General features: G+C 27.2%; 1 protein-coding gene across 1 annotated transcript; it reads right to left on the bottom strand.

The window, feature by feature from the left end:
* Positions 1-5,225: 5,225 nt before the first annotated feature.
* Positions 5,226-24,570, bottom strand: LOC129960761 (BTB/POZ domain-containing protein KCTD9-like). The gene is made up of 11 exons (XM_056074373.1): positions 24,416-24,570; positions 22,119-22,240; positions 21,037-21,080; positions 18,566-18,716; positions 15,318-15,514; positions 12,742-12,809; positions 11,362-11,457; positions 10,151-10,300; positions 7,217-7,322; positions 6,803-6,936; positions 5,226-6,724 (listed from the first exon to the last, which is right to left on the bottom strand). The coding sequence occupies exons 1-11, from the start codon at positions 24,461-24,463 to the stop codon at positions 6,608-6,610; spliced, it is 1,233 nt and encodes a 410-aa protein (XP_055930348.1). The 5' UTR covers positions 24,464-24,570; the 3' UTR covers positions 5,226-6,607.
* Positions 24,571-25,103: the final 533 nt, after the last annotated feature.

Here is a 25,103-nt window from a genome sequence, read left to right as displayed (position 1 = left end):
AATATAGAAAATTTATAAACTTTTTAAATTTTGGTTAAACACTCTTTGAAATTTCCCCAACGTTCCCTTTCTTGAAGAGGAAGTTCCCCTTCCTAACGTTTCGTAAAAGGTAAACCGCAAGTACATCGTGTCTTTTTTATTAAATAAAATATAACTATGATCTTTTAAATATAGGGGAGATTAATTTTTCGAGAAACTATGAAATTAGAATGAAGATTGTATTTGACGTAGTTTTCTTGTAAAAACATATTTTATAAGTATTTGAATAAAAATAATTGATAAATATTTAATCCATAGAAAAATGTGAAATTTCTTTGAAATAAAAGCAAAGCAAATATTGTTTTTATTAAACTACCCAACCTGAAATGTTAAAAAACGTAGTTTATTAAACATTTGAAATAGATACTATTATATATATATAATATATTACTAGTATTTCTCTTAAAAGTCGTTGTGACCGAGCTTATGTTTTTAATATTAGAAATTCATATTCATAATTTAATATTCATTTTGGAAAAAAGCATGCAACACCATTTCAAAACCAAGTGTTTCTAAACGCTAAATAACATAAAATCTCAAAATTGAAAATTTGGAACATTGTCATAATTTAAAATTAAAAAAATATTTAGACTGCGAATTATTTTATTTTACATTATTGTAATCATTAAAACTATTGCAGAATAATGTACCATTTCTTGCTTTAGTATTTAATATTACCTTTGTATTTATTGTTTCTGTATTAGTACAGCGTTGGTCCTGACAATTCTTGTACATGATAGTGCAACGCAGAATACCTTCCCATTTTTGCCTTTCTCAACCTTTACTGCTTTCTTTTATTATAAAAGGGCGAAAACAATTTTTTTCATTACTCCGATGACAATATGTAATTGTTTGTTCGGTGGAGGTCCTCGTATACATATAATTTGAACGAAGCAAGGAATTTTGGGTGATGTTTACCAATTACACGGGCATTGCTCGTGCAGGAGAGCATCTGACTGATGTACTGAAAATAATGTCGTTATCAGTGTTGTAGAATGCCAAAGAGAAATTTTTAATGAGAGAATGGTTTTTATTAATTCAGATAATTTATAAACAATTTGGAAAAATATAATTGGTAACAATAAGAATTCCATCTTGCAACTCGCTAGCAATTTGAAAAATATAGGCAATTATACGTTTACAGCAATAGATAATGCTAATGAGCATACATTTGAAAGGAATAAGAAGCAAGTTGCATTTAACCAAGATAGAAATATTCTTGCTTTTTTGTTTTTTACTGCTTATATTCCTGACTATCTTTATGCGGAACGAGAGTAAATCCTAGATTGGTTCAACAGCTCTAAATTTTCTGTCAAATAATAATTAAAAAAAAAATCATTCCATACTTCCATGCGATTAGTGACACAGGAATCGAATTTCCATAGAAAGAGAAACCTTCAGGCAGTAGAATTTTCGAATCGCAGTGAATACATGTTACATATCCCAGAGATCTTCAGTAAACTCAATTCTGCTTATGGTAGAATTGAACTAGCAGAGAAAAAAGAAAAGTTCTTCATCGCATGGCACAAGAATACGAAAAAAGCATCTCGAATAAAATGATATATAACTTTAATAAAATAAATAGATCAACCGAATACTGCTGTAATCCATGTTATCTCCAGACTCCGAAACTGCACGTCATCAGTACCGACGCAAATCTACTAAGTAAAACATGGCAAGCGGATTCCCATCGAACTGGGAATGAAAGATATTTTATACCTAGATCGAATCCATCAAAATAGGTATGAAAGATAATGAACTGGTCGCTGAGGCTCATATAAAGGATTAGAGTTACCTAAAATAATATCTCTTAATTACTTCTAGATCAATAAGGGTTGAGGAAAGAATTGTAAGAATGTGGAAAATGATAAACCTTGGACGATTATGTGCAAGAACTGTCGAAGAAGAATATAAAGATATTGCATCGTAAAGCAAAAATTGTTAGATATTTCTGTATTATCTAGATAGAAAATAATTTCAGCTTCTGCGGTACTATTTAATAAAATAATTTGTGTCGAAATATAAACTAAATTTTTTCACTCTTAATATACTTTATAATTTTTATTTTATGACTGTGTTCTTACTTTTAGGGGTAGGTTATGTGTTATTTGAGTTTTAACACAACTTTATGTTTAAATTATGTTCATTGCTTTATTTCTCTGTAATGAAATACATAGAAATAAAACAACAACAAAAATATAGGCACTTGGAGGAACAAACTATAAAACAGTGAGAATTTCGAATGTGTAGCTAAATATTGCTTAGTCCCTTTTTACATTTAAAGTTTGGTCGTTTAATAAAATATTTATTTGGTGCGCTTTAAATAGCTTATCATAGAAATTGCTCAGTTATGTTGGTATTTTAATTTTTTTAAGCATGTTCTTTATACAGAACAACTTACAGAGACAATCTTAAATCTAATGTCATAATTTGTAGTAAAATAAACTATTTATAATTTTTAAATCATTATGGCTTGATTTTTTTTATGGGGAAGGGTCGAGAGGCGCCCTTTTAAAAGAGGGAGCTCTTCGATCTACATTTCCTTGAGGTGCAAGAGCGAAATTAAATTTTTTTTTCTCCTTTTTAACTTAATTACAACTACAAGGAAAAAAAAACTAAATTTCTACGTTTTACTTTCGGTTTTTTTTCATTTCTAAAAAAATGCATTAAAAAAACTTTTGGCTAATGAAAGAGTACGTGTAATAAAATTATTTATAGAGAAAATAATTTCTAGCACTTAAAAAATTAACATTAGTTTTGTTTTTTTATTAATGGAATAAAATTATTTTACGCAATTATTTTTATAAAATTCAAGAAGTGGAAGCTCTCCTCAATGAGATATGATCATTTCTGCTTCTTTTGACCAAAATTTAAAAACTATGTAATTTTTTTTTTTTCCCTATTTGCCCTTGTTCGGACCAATTGCAATGGACAAATAGAAGTCATTCCAAACTACCAAGAACAATACTAAAATCACTATTCAAATATAAATAAATAAATATAAATACGAGTTTAAACATAATACTTTTGTCTTAAAAAAATCACTGCTGACTTCTCGAAAATATTTGAGTGATGTTTAACAATGTAATAAGCTAAACATTAGGATTTATTTTCAGTAAAAAGTAAAAGTTATAATAAGTACAACGACCGAATGACAATTTTATTCTACTTGAACTGAATAGAAATTAAAGCAACACAATTAATTAAATTGTCGACATTAAAAAAGGTCATCCGGATGTTTACAAAACGAGTAAATAATGCATTTTTAAATACTATCTTTTACTAGGCCCAACTAATTGTGATGGAAAAATTTACTAAATTTTAATAAGGGCGGGGTTTTTTTTGGTGTGTGCATATTTGCGTATATTTCACATCGAGTCAATAACTGCTATTTTGCGTGCGTTGGGAGGTGAATTAAAATCCTCCATGATAAAATTTCTATTGTTACACATATCAGTGCATATTTTTGTGTACTAAGTGAAAGCACGATGCAATATCAATTAAATTTTAGTAATCTTATAAATAAAGCACATAAAAGCAACGAAAAAAAAATGCTGAATACTGTTCGTTTCAGTATTCTGAGATGACCACTTTTCGACGATTCTGTCTCATTAAGGGGGGAGACGCGGAAGGATGAGCGCATTTCTGGAATTCTTCGACCTTGATTTTCACCATATTAGATATTTTTTGTTCAATTTTTTTTCAAATGTATGTGAATATCGTGTCGTTTCTGATCGTATTATTTTAATTTAGTCTGTGAGTAATTCGAATTTATTTTATTGTTAAATGTAAACATCCCCTCCTTTCATGTTTCCTCTCACCCCTATTTTGACGAATTAAACCCATCCTAACGCATGCGCAAAAGCGCGGAGGGTTTTAGGATCCATTGTCAAACATATTGATGTTTATATAACTCTGCGCAATGTAAAAGTTTACATTTCTTGTTTTTTGTTCAGAAACATGAATTATATTCGGTAGAAAGAAGATGAGAAGCTTTTGTCAATCGCCGTTCCCGCTATTAATTGTTTTCATCCAAATTGCATTATTTCAACTGAACAGGTCTTGCAATTTACTTGATATTATTCAGTACCATTTTCTCTTTCCTAATCACTAAAATGAGTAAATATACAATTAATTTTTCACTTTCAAATCAATCATGTATACCTCCATTTTTCTTTCTGGCATATTTTTACATATTATTGCAGTCATTTTAAGTAAATCCCTCCCTGTCTAAACAAAGAAGAAGAAGAAGAAGAAAAAAAAAAAAAAATACACTACCATATGAATTCTAAATAAAGATTTCATTGTTTCCTGAATTCATTATTGTAAATTTTTTGTAGAAGACATTTGGATAGTTTTCTTATTTCCATGAAAGGAAGAACCATTCGAAATTTGTCGAAAAACCTGTGACCCTTTCATGTGATGCAACATATATTTTAAAAATATCTTTCTTTAAATTTGTTATATGTTTTTTTTTGCTAATAAAGCAATTAAACTGTGTTTCTCAAGATCCATTATTTAGTAACGCTAATACATTTATATATGCTTCTTGTTATATTTCTAGCGTATATATAATCATAAATCATGGAAAATTAATGAAAAACAACTGTGCAGTAGAAGCATAATCGCAAATTTCTGAAATTTTGGTAAATCACAGAGAAATACTGCGTTCAAATAATCCTGGAATTTTTTAAAAGGTAAATAAATTAAAAAAATTATACGGCATCGAAAATTACCTTTATCTGAAATGAATACGGAGAAAAGAATGAGTAAATCTCCTATTCTATTTGAAGCAGTTTTCATTTCTAAGCATATGAATTTTTGAGTAAATTTATTTGGTAGGCTAATGGTTGCAGCATTTTATTCCAGAAATTAATATGCATTTTTTTAGAAACAGGTCTTCATATGACGTTTGAAAAATTCTTTATTCAGTCAACAAAATCAAATTCTGAAAAAGAGATCAATATTTTCTTCCATTAACTGATATATTCATTAGGGCAGGCCCCCTCCTTCTCCAAACTTGCAACATCTTTTTACAGTAACTAAAGCAATTACAGCTATTGAGTTCAGAATTAAATTTATTATTTCAACTAAACTGTTTGTTTGATATGAAGGTCATTTTTATTATTATTATTATGGAGCATGTTTGAAGAAGAATCAAATACATATTTTAAACAGTGAGAAACAACATTTATTACCTTTATTAAGAAAATCATGCATGGTAATAAACAGAATTTTACAAATCATATCGCCAAATTAAATTAAAAGGTTTTACTCATAAAAAAACTATTAAACAAAACTAATCTGTCTTAGAGAAATCAATGCTCATTCTTAATATATAGATTTCATAACTTGCAAAACCCCTTTATCAACAAGTAGTTATAGGATTCGGATCTTATAACTTATTCTACTGCTATTTACATATATTACAACACTAGATGATTGCTACAATAACCATTTAGAAAATTAAATAAAAAATTAGTTCATACATGTTCTTAGACCATTTATAATATAAAAGTGAACTATAACACAAAATTCCTAAACAGACATAAAACCTATACATATAATCAGATATAAAATGGAATCAATATGTTATTCTTGACTTAAATAATCTCGAAGTCAATACTATGGAACTAGGAAATGAAGCTTTCATAGCAGCTGAGATGAAGTTCTTGAGCATATTTAAAAACTGCAAAATTGTAAATTCTGGCTTAGCAGAAAATATATTGAGTCAACATTATTAAAAAGGCGTAGGATTACTTTGATTATTCTGCTTCAATGCAATAATCGACTTTTATTAGTGCCATTTATGCTGATCAAATCTATATGAAATGCCAGTACTTCATACGTTATATATTGCAATGATCTGTTTCTGAGCTAAACACCATGATAATAATTATTATTCACTTAAGTTCATATTTTATTAAATCTGCAAGAACTACAATTTAAAGGGACAATGTTATATATTTTTCTGTTTTAGTCAGTCTGTTGCTTCTTGTTTAATCACCATTTAATGTTAACTGCATAAAATGAAACTCTAATATAAGTTATACTGTTTTGGAAAAAACTTACAATTATAGATTGAAATATTTGAAAATTTGCTTAGTATAAACTTTGGTGCTAATATCTAAATAATTCTTTGGCTGTTAAATATTGTTTAAACTAACGCCCAGATTTTTTAGAAATATTTCGGATTTCATTAATATTTACTTTTTAAAAAATAAGCTTCACAGTTTTGATTAACTGTCTTTAAATTCAACCGCAATTACCATTATTCAGTACAGTTTATTTCTAAAATTTGCAATGCATGTAAAGAGACATAAGTTTTATTTTGAAGTGAAATGCCAAAATGATCTTTACGACGCTTTTTGTCACTAACTTCGGTAGCTTTATAATCATGTAAAAAGCTGAACTTTCAGATGGACGGGTATTTAAGTAATTGATAATAAGCTAATTTCCTCTTTCCCAGCGATCTAACAAACTGTTAATGCAGCATAAAGCTTGGTCAAATATCAACGTTGTTAAAAAAGTGGCAAAGATTCAAAGTTCAATTAGGATAAGGAATTCTTCATCTAATAGCTTGAGCCATATGAAGGGGGGTGAGCATCAATTCAAATGCAGTATCTTTCAAATTTGCCCCTCGAAGGTTTGCTTCATGGAGATCACTTCCCGAAAGGTCACAATTCTAAAAAAAATTACACAAACAGTCAGTGAACGTGGAATTTTGTAATACTTTGAGCAAGTGTGAAAGGAAATATACAACCTCAAGATCTGCACCAGCCAGAACAGCACCTCGCAGATCACAGTTTTGCAAATTCGCCTTTTTTAGTGTTGCTACTCGAAGATTTACACCAGCCATTTGGCTTCCTTCCAAATTAGCACCTTTCAAATTGACACCTAAGATAGAGAAATAAAATAATCACTTTTCTGAAAATTTTCAAACGAAACTACCTATTTGAAACTTAAAAGAAACTTTAAATTATTCCCCGAGTGCGAACTAAGTGATGAAAAAATATAAGGATTTAAAATATAATACGAAACATAAAAAATAACGGGATTTCTAAGTACAAGCTGAAATCGGAGTTAATAATCCTGCAGTAATTTAAATACATACCATAATTATATATACTTCGCAAAATAATAAAGTAAATGTTTATAGAAAAAAAAAATCACTTACCTTCCATGTTTGCTCTATTTCCAGCTGGATCTTCCATATTACATGACCTCAGGTTAGCTCCTTCAAGATTAGCACAAAGCATTTTAACTCCAAGCAAGATGGCGCCCTATGTAAGAGTTATTTCATAAAAAATTAATATTCAGTGAAAAAAATGACTTAATAATGTGGCATACAAACTTTGAATTTCAAACAATGAAAAGAATCTGATTACATTAAAATTTTTGCTTTCAAATACAATATGAAAAATATAGCATTAACAAAATAGGTTACATTTTTTTTTTTTTTTTATAAATGCAACAAACATTCCTTAAAAACAGTTTTCTGTTCATAGTTGTTTGCATCAAAACTGTTATAATAAGTATTCTTCACAATAAAAAGTTTTTTTTCTTTTAAATCCAAATCATTTGAAAATCCTTTACCGAATATACAAAAATGTATTAATATTTCACTGTTATTCATATGTTTTCTTCAGTTAAATATATAAACCACTTCTAAATGGTTTGTTTTTTGATAATAAGAATCCCATTTTTACAAAATGGAGGAAAACAAAATTTCAGCAAGTAGCTGCCAGCTAAAATTGATAAGGCTTCTGAAATTAAAATATATTTTCAACTTCTATAACTGTATCTTGATCATATTCTTAAGAAAATACTTGGTGGAATATGAATACTTTATGAAATGAAGCTATTGGAGAAAAATTACATAAAATATAGTGTTCGTAAATAAATATCCCAACATTGCATTGAGTTAAAAAAACCATTGCTTTTAACAGATGAAAATTTAAGTTCTACACAGTAATAAATATTCATTGTGAGCCCTTCTAGAAATACGAATGATATCGAGGTGGTACGATACCTCACTTTATACTTCTTTTAGTATGTCTCGTGTTACGCTTTAAAAGGCAGGAGATATGAGTGTATTAACTTTGTCAATATCAGTTGGTAACGTTTAAATAAATACCTGTTGTTTTGATGTAGCCACAGGGGGGAAAAAATGGCTATTGCCATACGCACATACCTGCAGCCCTTACACCAAACTTGCAGAAAAAGTATGAAGCGAGTTTTCATGTCACCACGTTATTCTTCGTCTTTCTGGGGGAGCTTACATTTAATAGTTATAAATGTGTTGAATTTAAAATTCAGATATTTATTAATACCTATGGACTTTAAGGTTGCGCTTTGCAGAGCTATTTAAATTTGTTTTCTTTTAAGTTGAAATATTCACTTATGAACCTTCTGTATTACGCTTGCTTTTAGTTTTGCAGATTGTTCCTCCCACTTGGAATTTCTAGATGAAAATTGAAGCTTTCAACATACCTGTTAGATATGAAAACTAAAACTTAAAAAAATTCTGTCAATGATTGAGGGAAATTCGCTTAAGCTAAACTGACCATGCATCCTTAATACATGTGTACATCAATGGATCTTAAACTTCGATTTTTCTTCATCTAAATTTAAGAAGATCGCAACATCAATAAAAAGAACATCTTTGTGCCAGAAATATCGTTTGAATGCATTCATGCACACAATTCAGTCTGCAATGTTTTTGATCAAATAATTTTTGATGAGATGCAAGGTTCGTAAAGTAAAAGGAAAGTTTCAAAAACTGGGAAGCGATAAAGTAAAAAGGTATGAGTAAAATTTCACAGAAATCGCTTATTTTTCTCTAAGTTTGAGCTAATTGATGCATCTAAAATAAATGATCAAATTATATGCTTATACACACACACACACACACACACACACACACACACACACACACATATATATATATAATGTGTGTGTGTATAAGCATATAATTTTGTTTGAAGTAAAATACAATTTTGAAGAGACATTTTGCATTTTTAAATTCACTTTAATCCATCTCGGGAAGGCATCATTTATTTACAAGAAGACGCGGAAAAGACACTTCCGCCCTCTGGTGCCACAAAAGCAGAAGTCGGGAAGAAGCGAGAAATAAATTATCCCTCGTCTTATATAACATGAGACATTGATAGGGAAAATATTTTTTCATAGTGCTAATCTATCATTAAGATTCTGATTGGGATTTCTGACGCATGTCAATCACAAATAAGGGAAGTACAGGGATCTTTTAAAAAGAATGTGCTTACTGGACAATTTTCTATCTTGCCCCGCAGAGTGTGTGAAAGTGCAAATGTAAGCATTTTTACAAAGCTTCTCTTGAATTAAGTCGAAACAGTGGAATCATATCGGGAAATAAGAGAATGAAATTACTATGGGCTAAATTAAAATAAAGCTTTGGATATTATTTTGGATTAAATTAAGAGTTCAATATATTATTTATATATATATATATATATATATATATATATATATATATATATATATATATATATATATATATATATATAATATAAAGCATAATTTTTGAAGCAGCGTCGTGGCCAAAGACAGAGAAGAAGACTTTGAATTATTTAAGTTCGCTTTATTGCATCCCGGGAGCCACGAATTATGTACAAGCACAGCACAGAACGAAACAAAACGAAATGAGGAAAACCTAATTAAAATTTTATCCCTGTGAATATATACTGTGAAATTTTAATAGGGATTTCCACCATGTGTTAATCACAGGCAAGGGAATCATAGGGATCTTTTAGAAGAATTTGTTTAAATCGGCAATATTTTATCCCTTCACATTTGTGTGGGAACTTGTCGGCTTTTAGCCGATTCAGCAATTTTAGAACTCGTGTTGCATTAATTAAATAGAAAATGTGGAATGGAATCAGAAAATAAGAGAATATTTTAGAATGAAGTTAATATAGACTAAATTAAATTTTAAAAATACCATTATATATATATATAAAATTTCGCAAAATACTAATACTTCGCCCCTTTATGGAAAATATAAACTGCAATAATCCATATTTATGAATAAAGAAAAAGAAATAAAAAGAAATATAAAAGATAGAAATACTTCAAGATTAGCTTGTGACAGATCTGTTCTTTCCAAACAGCAATAGCTTAAATTTGCTCCAGAAAGTTTGGCTCGATGAAGATTAGCATACTTGAAGTTGATATATCTAAGGTCCAATCGAGATAAATCTGCATGAGCTAAATTGACACCCTGAAAATTAAGAACATAAGAAGAAAATATTTAAAACTTCCTATAGTTAATAATTAGCTTCAGATTTCATAAATAGGAGGAAACGAGATACATTAATATTTGATTCAAACATTCTAAGTTAATGAAAAATATTTTACATTTTATGCAACAAAGCACGATATTTTCAAAGTATGCGCGTATATAAAAGAAGGGATAGAAGAAATCCACCAACAAATTTAGTTAACATTCATATTTCTACATTTGTTTTACGAACAGTTTCAGAAATTTTTAAAAGAATATTTAGAGAAATGTCTTCCGACGTAAAATACTATAATTCAAAATGTAATGATTTTAATATTAGCGTAGAAAATATTTGTTCATAAATTTTATGATACTAAATTGACCAGATGTTAAAAATAAAATAAAATAGCAAAAAAAAAAAAAAAAAAAAAAGCTGCACAAAATGCTGCTTATTTATTAATTTTATATTTAAAAGGCTGCTGCAAAAACTGAAAAGTTATCAAGAATAAAAACAAAAGTTAACAAGTATTGTTAAAATGTACTTAGAGAAGGGAGGGTTTTTTTATGGAGGGGGGGGGGTTGAGAGAGCAGAGACAGGTCAAAATAAGGAAGGAATAATCCAGAAAGTAACGTAACATTGAATGCATTGATAGAATTAAGCATAATGCCATCTAATCTATTTATTTAACTGGAATAAATCATATGTAATGCATATTATAGTCACAAAAACTTATAAATATTAATATAAGATTGCATTTCAAGTCTTTCCAATAACTCTGACATAAAAAAATCCTCATCAATAACTGTAGATAACTTTCCAAAAATTGATACATTATTGTGTATAATTTCATAGGTGCTAATGATTTTAAAGTGATATAAATCTTATTTCTGAATCGTTGAGATTTCAGTAAGGATCCATCTATGTCTTGCTATTTTTAAAAAAAATATAATTAAATTATTTCAAAAGTTAAGCAGATGTCTAGAAGAAATATTGTTTCAAGAGGGAATTACAAATTTCTATCAAAATTTTACTACAAGAATGAAGATACAAATATATTTACTTGAAATCTCAATTCAGCAGACAATGAGGTAGATATCAAAGTATTAACAACATCCCTTCTAGTCAAGGGAGCACAGTCAGAGGACTCTTGCTCATCCTGTTTGAAAAAAAAAAAAAAAAAAAAGAAGAAGAAATAAATGGAAAAGTTAAAAAATAGTTAATTATACTTCTTACATTGTTAAATCAATAAATAAATTAAAAAACTAACTTGTATACACTAGCTTTTGCCCTTTTAAATTCATTCAAACCGAATACCGTTTTCTGCGAACAATTTTTTAAAACTTAATTATAATAAGATTTGAATCAGCCTACACCTAATCGAATTTCACTAACCTTTTTAAATACTGAATTTAATTAATAATTTTATCTTCAAAGCAATACTTCCACAGCTCCATTCTGAATAAAAGGCCATTAATAGTTCGTATAATTAAATATAAACAATTCGTGATTCTAACAATCTATTGTTTCTTTTCAATTATTTTTCTCAAAATTCTAAGAAACTAATGCATAAAAAGAAAAACATTAAAAATTAAGAAATTTACTATAATTTTAAAAATGTGATGGTTCAAATGAAAAATGTTGCCTGCTGCTACAAGTTTGTTGAACAGCGTTAGGCATTTGCATGACAAAATTTCATTTGAAATAAATTTTCTTTAGATATGCGATGAAATAAAATTGAAAATAGTTCAAACAAAGCTTAGCAGGAAACTTCTCTAATAAATGTCGAAAAAATGAACACAAACTAAATCAAATCAAACATCTTAAAGATTTATAAATGAAAATTATTAAATAAAAATCAAAAATAAAACAACTTATATTTCACTTCAGAATCTTAAAATTCAAACACTAGAACAAGAAATTACATTAAAAAAAAAAAACCGATGTTAAATCCGAAGCTTAGCTTATTTAGGAATGCAGATTACCGAGAAAATCTGCATATTACTATAAGGTACAAATTAAAGGGAAAAGAAATTTTTTTGTCCAACAGCATCATTCTAGCATTCTTAATTAAAATTCAAACAAACAATAATATTATGGAATATTGAATGAATATGCTTTATTTTGTTCCATAAAATTATGTGTAGTTCATATGATAAACAGCAAAATTTAAATAAAACAGTCAAGTGATGAAACATATTACACAACGTAAATAAATTTTATTATTGAGATTAATTTTGTGAAGCACTAAAATAAATAAATTCTGAAGTAAATTACACCAATCAAAATCCTATTATCATCTGTAAAAGCCATTATTTTTCCTAACTTTATGTGAATTTTGAAAAAAAAAAAAAAAAAAATGTGAAGAACAAACTGAAAAAAACCTCATTTAACTGAATAAATATTTAATAAAATTAAGAATAAAAAATTATAATTGATTAACCTCCACTTTATTTTCCAATGTTTTCACTAGGCTCTCGATACCAAAAAATCTTGCTTCTTCTAAAACTCCTATAAAACAACAGAAATCATAAATATTACTAAAGGTTCAACAGAATACTAACAATCAAAATTTTCTACTAAAAATGATATGTGTATTGCTTCAGATGTGTATAATAATCAGACAATTTTATGCATATAATAATGGACACAGATTGTGTCATTGCACAGAAAAACAGGAAAGAATATCAAATTGCTAGCGTAACAGCATTGTAATCAGGTAGGTCAAAAAATTAAATTTTATCAAGCAATAAACAGTTGGAATCATTAATTTTTTAAAAAGTAAAGTAAGTTTAGTAAATCAGAACTAAAAAAAAAAAAAATACTCATACAATAGAAATAATCTGCTACAAGACAAAATTAAGAAAAGAATTTAAAACTGAGGTCATCAGTGAAGAACAGTTTTTCGAATTATGGTCTCGGGAAAAGCAATAAAGCATGCAGTGTTGAAGAGTTCATGTCATTGTGAAGTGTTCTAATAACATCAAAAAAAGTTTGAAATATTTTTTTGTCCGAGTGTTTTTCATTATATAATACAGTAACCAAGCCTCTAAATTATTGAAAAGAAATTGTATTTATTGAAAAAAAATTATTTATATTGTAAATGTTGTTGATTTTCCAATAAATAAAAAAGATATTACTACAGAAATAAAATACATAATTTGAATCTAGGTTACAATTTCATAAAAAGAATTTTAACCACATTTTTTCATTCAACTGAGAATCTTATACAAAATTTCATTCACTAGCAATTTATTGGCAAGCACGTGTTCCTAACTACAAAACTATTAACGAATGATTTACTTTGTTTTCATACCTACTAATTTATTTATTCATTTATACATTATTAAATGTCTATAATGTACTTATACATTTCGAATAAATGAAAGTAACTGACTAATATATGTAAGTATTAACAAAATATTATAATTAACAATCAGTTAAAAAAGATTTATACAAGAAAAGATTATGGTTATTGAACAATTATCTTTTACATTTCTTACAGATAAAGCATGCAATATCTATTTGCAGTTATTTAATTAGGATAAATAGGTGTCTCTCATACATTTTGAAATTTGATTGGAAAGAAATGCATTTAAGAAAAAAAAAAAAAAAAAATGAAAATTTTGTTTTACATAACTTTAAGACTCACAGTATATTAACCCCTACAAAAAAACTTTAAAATTTTATTTTGCTTTTTTCTTCCATTGCCGTTTTATTTTTATTCAGTACCTGTATATTGCATCTCAGATTACTACCACCCTTTAGCAATGATCCAGTGCCTCACAATGCAGTGTAGCAGACAGAGAACCATTGTTCTATACATAAATATAATTCTTCATGAATGATTCAACATAATGAACTATTAAAGAATAACAAAATATATACTACACATTTGTCAAAAATACATAAAAGATGAAAGAAACTTGTATTTAAACTTGCTTTAAAATCAATCATAATATAAAAATCATTTAAATATGAAGGGAAAAAAACTGTAACATTAAATTCAGAAAATATTAATGTAGTAATAATTTAATAATCCTATTATTTTAAAAAATTTGTGAACATAGTTCTTTAAAAAAAATTAAAGCATTTGTTATTGGCTCATGATCATAAAATGTCTTCAATGAAACTGTTTTATAAGTGCCCAAACCTATCCTTTACGAATTTGGATGTGGTGTTTATTATGGCAAGCAAGTGAAGCCTCATGAAGAATAAATGCCTTCTATAATAAATAAATATTATAGAAAATTTTTCAAATTGAAGCAACTGATACACTTGGCATATTATAATATTATATATGATAAAAAAAGTATTTCATAACAGCTATTAATAGGAGTTTAGAAAAGACTACTCACAGTGGGTTAATATATATACTTATAATAATAAAGTAATAACTATTCGTTTTTAATTACAAATCATTATTATTTACTACTAGAAAGTTCTAAGTATATTCATAGCATAACACATAAAAACAGCATACCTCATCTATTCCATAGGTACAAAAAACACAGGATCATATTTAATATCCCATAATGCAAATAACTGAATTATGAGTGACTGTATAATGTTTATACCTACATATAGTAAGCTACATATTTTAGAGTATTAGTTGGATACAAAACAGATATAAAATTAATTTTTTTATAGTTGAACCGAATAAAAAAAATCCCGATCGTTTAATAATCTACAATGCAATATAATTTCACTTAATGAAAGAAATGCTTTAAAAATAGAAATACATACTGAAAAAAATGTTACTAAAAACAATAGCTTATTATTTATACAAAATAAATTACAACTTATGTCTTGAATAAGTGGCATTTAGAATAATCATTTCATAAATTATTAATGAGAAATTGGATTATCAAATAACTAAAATACTCAAATTATGTCTAAATGTAAAAAAATACTGCATAATTTAAAATGAGAAACAAAAGTGGAATTAAGACATAATTATTTTAAAGGAATACATAGTACACATTACAATATACGAAATAAAATTTAATGAAATATCACCTCTGAGACTTGTATTATTGTCTAATATTAGTTGTCCATGTCTCAAGTAATTAAGAATAGGCTCAAAGTAAACTGGACTTCGATCAATAAGGAAGGCACCATGATTATCTATGGAACTTGGACAAAGTAGAGCACTATCTTCAGAAGCTATCATACATGCTAACATGGAATTGGGCTCTTTTGTAGTTAAAGTACTCCTATAAATATAAAAAAGTATAACCAATGTACAAAAACACAGAAAGAAATAATTATTTTGAAACAAGATAGTTAATGCATTTTGTAATGCATCAGTAGTAAGCATAATGAAACATTTGACATCAAAGAAACATCTTTGTGAGTAAAAGGAGTCGTGTAAAGCCAAAATAATTAGGGCTCCAACAGCACTCACCACCACGGATCCCAACAAGGGGAGACACCCACTGACTCTGGGTACCCCCAGTCTCGAAGCTTATCTTAGTACTAGCCAAGGTCTATTCGATCAGGACTTTTTCCAAGAACGTTGATCACGCAGCTGGCCATTTTCGTTTGATCCTTAGCAGTTCGGTCATTTAAGTGACCAATTTACTAGCCGTACTGATACAAGGAGATCAACAATGCACCACTTATCTAACGGGTTGCCCCGCATGGACAAAACATAGGGTTTTTAGCTGTCCATGAGAAACATGAAGCACCAGAGAGGTGTCAGTTTCTCAAGCAGAGATCCCTCGCTTGCCGTCGAGTGATGGAATTGGGAAGCCAAATGCAGAAGGCATAGAGAAGAAATTTGAAGGAAAGATGGATTCCTGGCTACCTTGGGCTTGGGATCCTGTACTCACTTAAAGAAAGCGAGTCCCTAAGAGAAGTAACTGAAACTGATAAAATGTTAAATCGGTCTACTACGGCTCAAGATTCATTGATTTTCCAATAAAATGAAATGAAAACACATTTGGAACTAATCTTGAAGTGGATAATTTAATTCAAATTCTCACTGAAGGAGGGAAAAAAAATTTGGAATTTTTTTAGAAAATTTAAGTGATTACAAGCATTTATTATTAATTGGTAGTGTACTACTTTGCTTGGTTATGATTAATAATTTAAACTGCAAATTATTTTTTGTGCAATTTAAATAACCTTTGTTAACTGAAATTTTTTAAAATAATTTTCTATGCATTTCAAAATGTGAATATGCATTAATAAAGAGTGAATGAATTTTTCTTTATCTAGTGCGCTAGGGGCCTTGCTGGCTCAGTACATTACAAACATTGGGAAGACGGATTTACAACACTGGTTAAGAGAGAAACCACAAAACAATTATCCACCAGCGGCCTCATATTATCAATACCCATTGCTGCCCACATGTTATTTGTAAAGTGAACTGCATAAAATTAATTCATAAATTTTTGAGCATTCATCACCAAGTGAAGGGAAAATCTTCAGTGGGAAAACTTTCTTAAATATCCTTAATTGAAGCATTAGTTTTAATAGTAGAAAAAGGATAATAGTCAAAATATATTATGTTTCCCTGCGATTTAATCTGCAAAAAAAATAAAATTTTAAGTTTTTCCTTTTAAGAATAGATTTCTAAACCCAAACTGCCTTCACGGAATTATAAAAACTTTAAAAATTAATGTCAGACTTGAGGTTGCTTATCAATTTTTTATTCTTCAAACATAAAATCGTTATTCCACTATTTCTTACATTTGTACTCAAACGGAATACACATAAAATTTTTATACACATTATTTAATCCTCTAAACTTTCATTTACCTTTATATTCTGCAATCAGATTATTAAATTCTTTCAATAAGGCAAGGCTTATGTGTATATATTTTTTAATAGGTATAAATATTTAAATTTTGAAATTATGCATTTGTAATACTAGATTTGTCTTTTCTACAAAGCAATGGTGAGATCATAAGTTGCATTAAGCAGTTGAGGTTAAAAGCTAACATAAAAGAAATAAATTTAGTTACTGGCAATTTAAATTGCACTGCCTAGTTTAAGATATTCTAGACACAACATTTTTTAACTATAACAAAAAAAAATGTAGAATATAAAACAAACACTTAAATGAATAATTCAATATATTTTATTATTATATTCCGATAAGTCAATAATGACTAGATACCTAATAATACATATAATAATGACTAGAATACCTTATATAAAGCACAATATTATAATCCGAAGAATTTGTAATCGTTTTAGAAATCTACTTACTTGGCAATTAAACTAGTTTCATTTTTAATCGACCGGACAAAGGCTCTTCCTCAGTTCATTATCTATAAGCAACTGTTTAGTCGGAAATCGGCAAAGACCTTACAAAGTGCGGATGACCTTGAATATTTTTCTAAAAATTCTCATAACAGAATTATAGCAAAGCATTTTGGAAAGACTATAAGACACATGTTTCTCCTGATTTAATTAATAAAACTATTGTTAATCAGGCTCAGTTATCTATGCTTTCTCCTTATCAACAGCAAAACCAATAGTAACTTAAAGTCTGTGCCTTTAATGTTGTAAAGATGGACCAGGACAAAGCTCTTGCTAAGTGGCAATGGGCAAACACAAGAGGGGGGGGGAATTGAAAAAAAATATAGCTTTTTTGAATTAGTAAATGATGTCTTTGACCTAGTATCAACGGCAAAAATTATCCGTAGTTTGAAATCAACTGGAATTTATGATTACCATGATAAAATAAAGAAGCCAAACAGGACTGGTATCAGTAGGAAGATAACTAAGTGAGATTCTCTTGTACGTTAATGTAAACACCTAAATGGACACACACAAGTTTGAAAATGAATATCACCACTTTGAATAATTGCCTCATAATAAATCAGCAGAAAGTACCCGAAGAGCTCATAGTTAGCAGGTCAGCGCGACTTTTACTGACAGCTATAATAAAAATGTCGTAATTTTTTTAAATTTTTTAAATGGAAACTGATCATCAAATATTGTTTTAAAAATTATCTTTTTACTTTTTATAAATGTTTTTGGTTACTCTAATAAGATGTGGCACTGGTAACTGAAACTACTTATTTATAAATTAATTTTTATACCTCAACAAGTGATTAGTTACAAAAAGTTTTATATAAGAGTTTGAAGAGTAAAGTCTACTCAATTCTTTGATTCATCGCAACTATTGTAAAAGAGGAAAACTATAGTTAGCAAAAACATTCACATTCGGAATAAATATCTGATATTTTAAAATCATTTACTATCAATCCCTCTTTACTTTACTAGAATACAAAATAAAAATGCAATCATACCTGGTTGTTGCAAAGTGTTTACCACCGACATTCAAAAGCAACCAATCAGGATTTGTAAATGTTGTACCAGGTACTGTAGCAATGTGAAGTTCTGGTCTCAAAGGAGGTCCTCTTCTACCTAAAGTTCTTGGCAGGGAGGCCTCTTTGTGATCTATTCAATTTGATAGATCATCAAAAAATTTTTAGCATTGTATCTAGCACCATAATATGTCATGAAATTGCAATCAAGTATATAAAAAAATTATTTATACAAAATTAAAAAAATCAGAATAAAGCAATAGTTTATTAAGTAAATTAATAAAAATTAAATTTTTATACCTATAAATTCTTTTTAAAATCATACATTTAATATCCCATAAAAATCAAAGGCAAATATGGCAATTATTTAATTAATCACTAACATCAACTATATACTTAATGCAGTAAATTTTTGAAAATTAATTTTGTGCATTACTGTGTACCACTGATAAGAATGCATTAATTTTCTGTTGATCAGTTGCATCGTTTTAATCACTGATCCATTATTTAGCATATGTATTATTTAGGTAATAACATTTAATGCATATTTTTTAAAGTCTTGGGTATAAATATTGTTGTATAATAAAATTGTTTACATTCATCCATGAGTTAAATAATTATAAAAAATTACAAATGGAGTTATCTAAATATGCAATAAAAAGTAGAATAATAATACTGATGAATTTAAAAATAATTGTTAAAGTTATTTTCAGATAGTGCATAAGAATGGTACAAAGAAAAAATAAGCTTTCTCTGGCACCTTTTCCATTATATCATTCAGCTTTAATAAGTTATTCACCTTGATGGCAATCTTCCCTCAGCAGATGTATCAAGTCTTGACAATTTTTTTTTAAATGAAAAAACATTTTCATTGTAATATTTCCATATATTGAACATACAATATGGCAATAAATGAAGAATATATATATATATATATATATATATATATATATATATATATATATATATATATATATATATATATATATATATATAAAAGTTATTTTAAAATTTTTAATAAAATTTTATTTTTGGATAATTAGTAACACAAGTCGTTATACTTTGAAATTCCCCGTAGATAATACTGACTTCTTATGTTAAGTAATATATATAGCTTTAAAGAATCTGCCAAAAGAACTTTATTTCTTAAATAGTTATCTTTAAACAAATAGATACAATATAAAATAAATGAAATGACTCCAAAGCATTACAGATGAAATTTTTTATAATCTACATTAATTTTAATTGCAAAATTTATGCAGAATATTAAAAGTTACAAAACCCTTATTAACTTAAAAACCTGTTAAAACAGTTTTATTACTTATTTATTTTAGTTATTAAATAGTTAAGAAAAAGAGAGAATGTACAATGATTGCTACAATGATTTTTTTTTTTTTTTGTAATTGAATAATAAAGCTGAATTCAGAGAATTTATCAAAGATATAAAAGTTGAAATATATTGCAAATTTTCCAAAGTTGCTAAGTTGAAAAGGCAGAAGCAATTTAAAAAATGTAAATAGTAACAGGATATTATCAGAAAGAGCAAATAGTGTGTAAAGCAATCAGAATATACATGATGAGAAGCATAGATAATGCGATTTTGAAACTAAATAATATTCCATAGCAGAACTGAAAATAATAAGCCTACTATTTTTTCGGGAAAGAATTTGAAATTAAATATAACCAAAAGAAACAAGAACATTCATCTTTTAACCACAATCAAAAGTAATACTATACAGAAAAATTGTAGTAACTGCTCCCTATGAAATCTAACAAGTAGATATTTCTGGAAGCAACAGAAAAAAAAATATTATAAAAAAGATATAAAAGGCAAATAATTCCTTTTCATTTGTTATGATGAATGTGAATAGACAAAATTTGTTATTATACGAGATTACATTTAGTTTTGAATCAGAACCGAAGCTGAAAAGATAATGATTTTCAAATAAAAACGTCTATGAAACTTTTCAATGTTATATAAGAATACAATAAAGCAATTATAGCTGGTGGACATATAACAATATTCTCAAAAAATTTATAAATTTCTTAGCTACAGAATACAAAAAAAAAAAAAAAAAAAAAAAGGGGGCTAATGTATTTTTGTACACTATATTAATTGTTCTAGTATCTTCACCGTCTATTAACAATTTTAGCATTTTGTATTACAGATTTTAAAATTGTAGAAATGAGAAAAAAATTATTCTAACAACAGATTTTGTCATAATTTAATAGATGGATTGGTGCCAACATCATACTTTATGCTAATTAATCATTGGTTTGGTAGATTTTATCATATTACTTTCTGACATTTGATTCTAAAAAAGTATTCTACAATTTTTAGAGGCACACAGACAAAAAATGAAACAAGCATAAAAACATAACATGGATTAACATAAGAATAACCCCCAAAACAGATAAAAAAATTAACATACATAATATTAAAAACTACATACCCACAAATGGTTCTCCAGATGACACATACAGTAATTCGTCATCTCTATTAAAAAAAAATTTGAATTAAAAATTTAATATAGAAAAAAAACCCCTGGAAAGAAGATTTAATATAAAAATGTTTTAAAAAATCTTATCTGAAAAATTTCAATGAAAATATTGGAAACTCATTTAAAATAACAACATTTTAAAATTTATTTTTATAGTACAATCATTCAATTTCGGAGATCTGTCTGTTAACAATCTGATGTTGAAGCTCTAAATTTTAACTTAAAGCTGCTAATAAGGCTTTTAGCAGTGAAGCGTCCAAAACATTAAAAAAAAAGGTATGATTTACAAAAGAGATTGATATTACTTTCAGCTAAAAAGCAATTATAAAAAATTATACTAAACAGGTACTTGATTATTATTTTTTTATTTTATTTTTTTATTGATTGGTACATTATAACATTGTACATTTAAGATAATAATATAATTGATTTTTCAGATTTAAAGTTGTGACAGCAGATAGAAGAAATTCATAATCACTTATTATGAAGTACAAATTTATACCTTATAAATGGAATAACGATTCAAACGAGTCAATAAAAATATAGGTGCAACAAACTTCATTAGTGAAATGGGGGCATTAGTTTGACTAATAAAATTCACTGCCAACAATAAAATACACAACATTATTTAAATTAGTATTAGTATTGAAATCATTTACAACTAGGCAGCATTAATTCTTATCTAACACAACTTCATTAGTTTGGCTTATTTCATGGTAGATTCTAAATAAAGATGAAATATAGTCATTAAGAAATGAGATAAACATAAATAACAATAAGAATTAGAGTTAGATACCAATAAAACATTCACAATTTATAAAAACATTTTATAACAAAAAGTAAGAAATCACATTATTTAGACATTAATTGAGAATGTAATATTAAAGAAAGTATAAATTACAATCAGAAAAGTTTTCATGATAGAAAAGAGTTAATTTAAATGCTACATCATTTTTAATTTTTCTTTCTAACAGGAAATATTTTCCAGAATTTTAAAGAAAAAATTCTATTTTATAATAAGTATAACATAATACCTGATTAGATTAATATCATCAATTTCTCCTCCTTGAGCAGTGAACAGCAACTTTGCTTCAATATTAAGTTTCTTGCTTGCTGTTGTTAACAATTTTTCAAGAGAGTCTGGCAATTCAATAGTCTAAAATTTCATAAAAATTGAAAGAAATATATCAACAAAGATAGTAGTGTATTACAAACTTATTTTATCTTATTATTAAAACATCTCTAAATAACTATAGTTTCAAAATTACATATCTTTCCATGATTCAAAAGCAAAGTAAAATATAAATGAAAGAAAAATAGCAATTCAAAAAGAAAATAACAAAGTTTTATTTTTAAAAAAACAAACATAAATTATCAATGGATTAAGAAAATATAATTTAAAAAATTTTTGCATAAAGTTTTTCATAATATTATATAAGAAAAAAAAAAAAAAGTCAATTCCTACTTTTGTAAGAATTGAACTTCATTGTACACCATCACATGAAAAATACTGAAATCCTTGCATTTTACTGATTGAGCTACTGCCTCTTCATTTCAATTTTCATTACAAACTGCAAAAACTCTATTTAAAGTACTAAAAATTAAAATTTAATAATTAATGAATTAATACTTGAAAAACTGTATTAACATCAAGTGCCATCCACTACAAGTTTAAAAAATGTATTTGAACTTGAGTGGATGAATAAAAAGTATTTTATTAATGATTGAAAATTTGGACAAGATATATAAATATGTATATAGGCAGAGTGTAAACTAATAGTAGGAATTGAAAAAGAAGTAACATTTCACACTTATAACAAATTTATAAAAATAACAATATGTTTTTTAAAAAATTTTTAAGCTGATGCTTCTGGACTTTATTTGAATATAAAACCTGAAATAATTATTAGAAATTTTACATATCTACAGTTTTTTTTTAATTTTAAATTTAATAACAATGGCAAAAAAAGCACTTGTATTGAATAAGCTGTAAGATTCTATGTCGAATAACACTAACGAAGATTTTGACTCTTGAATATTTTATACAAGTTTATTAAATATAACATTAATGAGACTTTCACCATGAAAAGATTAACTTAAGCAACTCATAATTATGTGAAACTGTATTACAAGACACATGACTCAATTTGCAACCAAGTTCTGACATCTGTCCATGTATTACAATGGTAAGTGCATTAATATAAGATATGATTTTCTGATTGAAGAGTGTTAACTCACTCTTAAAAAAATCCATTAATTAAAAAATAGAATACAAGTATAGATGCTTTGAACAATAGATTAAAAATGACTAGTTCATTTCCTATGTAGGTAATTAGAATAATTCCAACAAATTTTTAATCAATAAATATCTGATCAGAGATGATAAAATAACAATAGAATGTAAAAGGACACAAGGCAAAATTTTGATAAATCAAATAATGTACATTAACTATATATATCAGGCATTATATACTTTTATGTATATAAGGTATATAGTTTAAAATATTTACAATAAAAGAATATGAAATAAGATTTAAGTGCAATGATAATTGCCAACAAGAAATTATGTGAATTAAGTAAGGTATTAATTATGAGGAAAAATATTCAGACAAAATGGTTACATAATGCAAATTTAAAAAAATCTATCAGAGTACAAAACCACTGCTCTATTAATGAGCCGATACTTACATGACAACAAGACAAAAAGTGCATTCTTATATTACCATATAAAAAAAAAAATCTTAAATGCCAAAACAAAAGTTTATGAAAAAGATTGATTTTGAACACAAAGTGACTGACTTTGAAGAAAGAGGGAGGAAATCCCCTTTTCTACACTTTCGAAAAATTTATCTTTTAAGCTTATTACCTTCATTAGGCAGATTAAATGGAAACATTCCACACCCTGAAGTAAACATTTAAAAAAAATGTCAAATGTTAAATAAACTATGTGTTTTACAATTTTGTTCACGGTACAATCTTTTTTTATGTCGTTATGCTAGAGTGTACTCTAAGTTTATCATTCACTAAAAAAGTTTTCACACTTTAAGAGATACTTTTAAGCAGAATAATGAAAGGAATCTTTCCAAAATACTTCATACTTATTGTTTCGAAATCAATAAGTATTTCATCAATATTTAAAGTAAGACCTTTGTTTTAAATTTGTAAAAATGCCACAATTTTCCTCGGGAAAAGTGGCCATAGTATTTATTAAAAATTGTGACCTAAAAAAATAAAATAAAGTATCACTTAAGAATATCCTTTGCTTTAAATTATTCGAAGAGAAATTTAAAATTCTCAAAAATACATTTAATGTTTTGATGAATCAATTTACCTTTCCATCAACAGAATACCCATTTTTGAATATGATAACTCGCTTCATAGCAGCTGAAAATAAAACATTCAACACGTCAAGGAAATTTATTTAAATGCTTGATCTGCCGGTTGAACTACACATTTAAGATAACAACACGATTCTACGACATGTAAACAAATAAAGCAAAACCAAATGTGTTGCCATAAAAACCAATGAAAATATTGAGGTAAGGAGGAGAAGTATAGCATAGCAGTTGTTAACAAATAGCAAGGAATTAATCCTCAAATCTGATTTTTATTTAAAATATTGTTTGCAAATATGGAATAAAATGGAAGGAGAATTTCATAGCTAATATTTAGGCATTAAAAGTATTAAAAGCTTATATTGAAACTCTAGTCAGATTTTCAAGAGCGTCCATAAGTCAATGAAGGCAGCCAAAACAAGTTACTGATCCTGTAAATAAGCGCCATCTATAAAATGTTACCGTGATTACTCTTGGTTCTTATAGGTAATTCTGAAATGCATATTCATCCTAGGGATGATAAACTACGGTTTTCTCTATAGCAGAGATTTTTGTTATTTTTTTAAAGATTTGTTCTAAATAACTATTTATTCTTTCAATCATACTTTTAATAATGAAGCCTTATTAGGTGCACAAAGTAAATAGAAAATAAAAATTAAATGATTGCAGTTTCTTTTTGACTAA

This window comes from Argiope bruennichi, chromosome X2 (assembly GCF_947563725.1).
Source record: "Argiope bruennichi chromosome X2, qqArgBrue1.1, whole genome shotgun sequence".
In the NCBI taxonomy this organism is placed as follows: Eukaryota; Metazoa; Arthropoda; class Arachnida; order Araneae; family Araneidae; genus Argiope; species Argiope bruennichi.
Note: the sequence above shows the minus strand (reverse complement) of the source record. Positions and strands in the feature narration are given on the sequence as shown.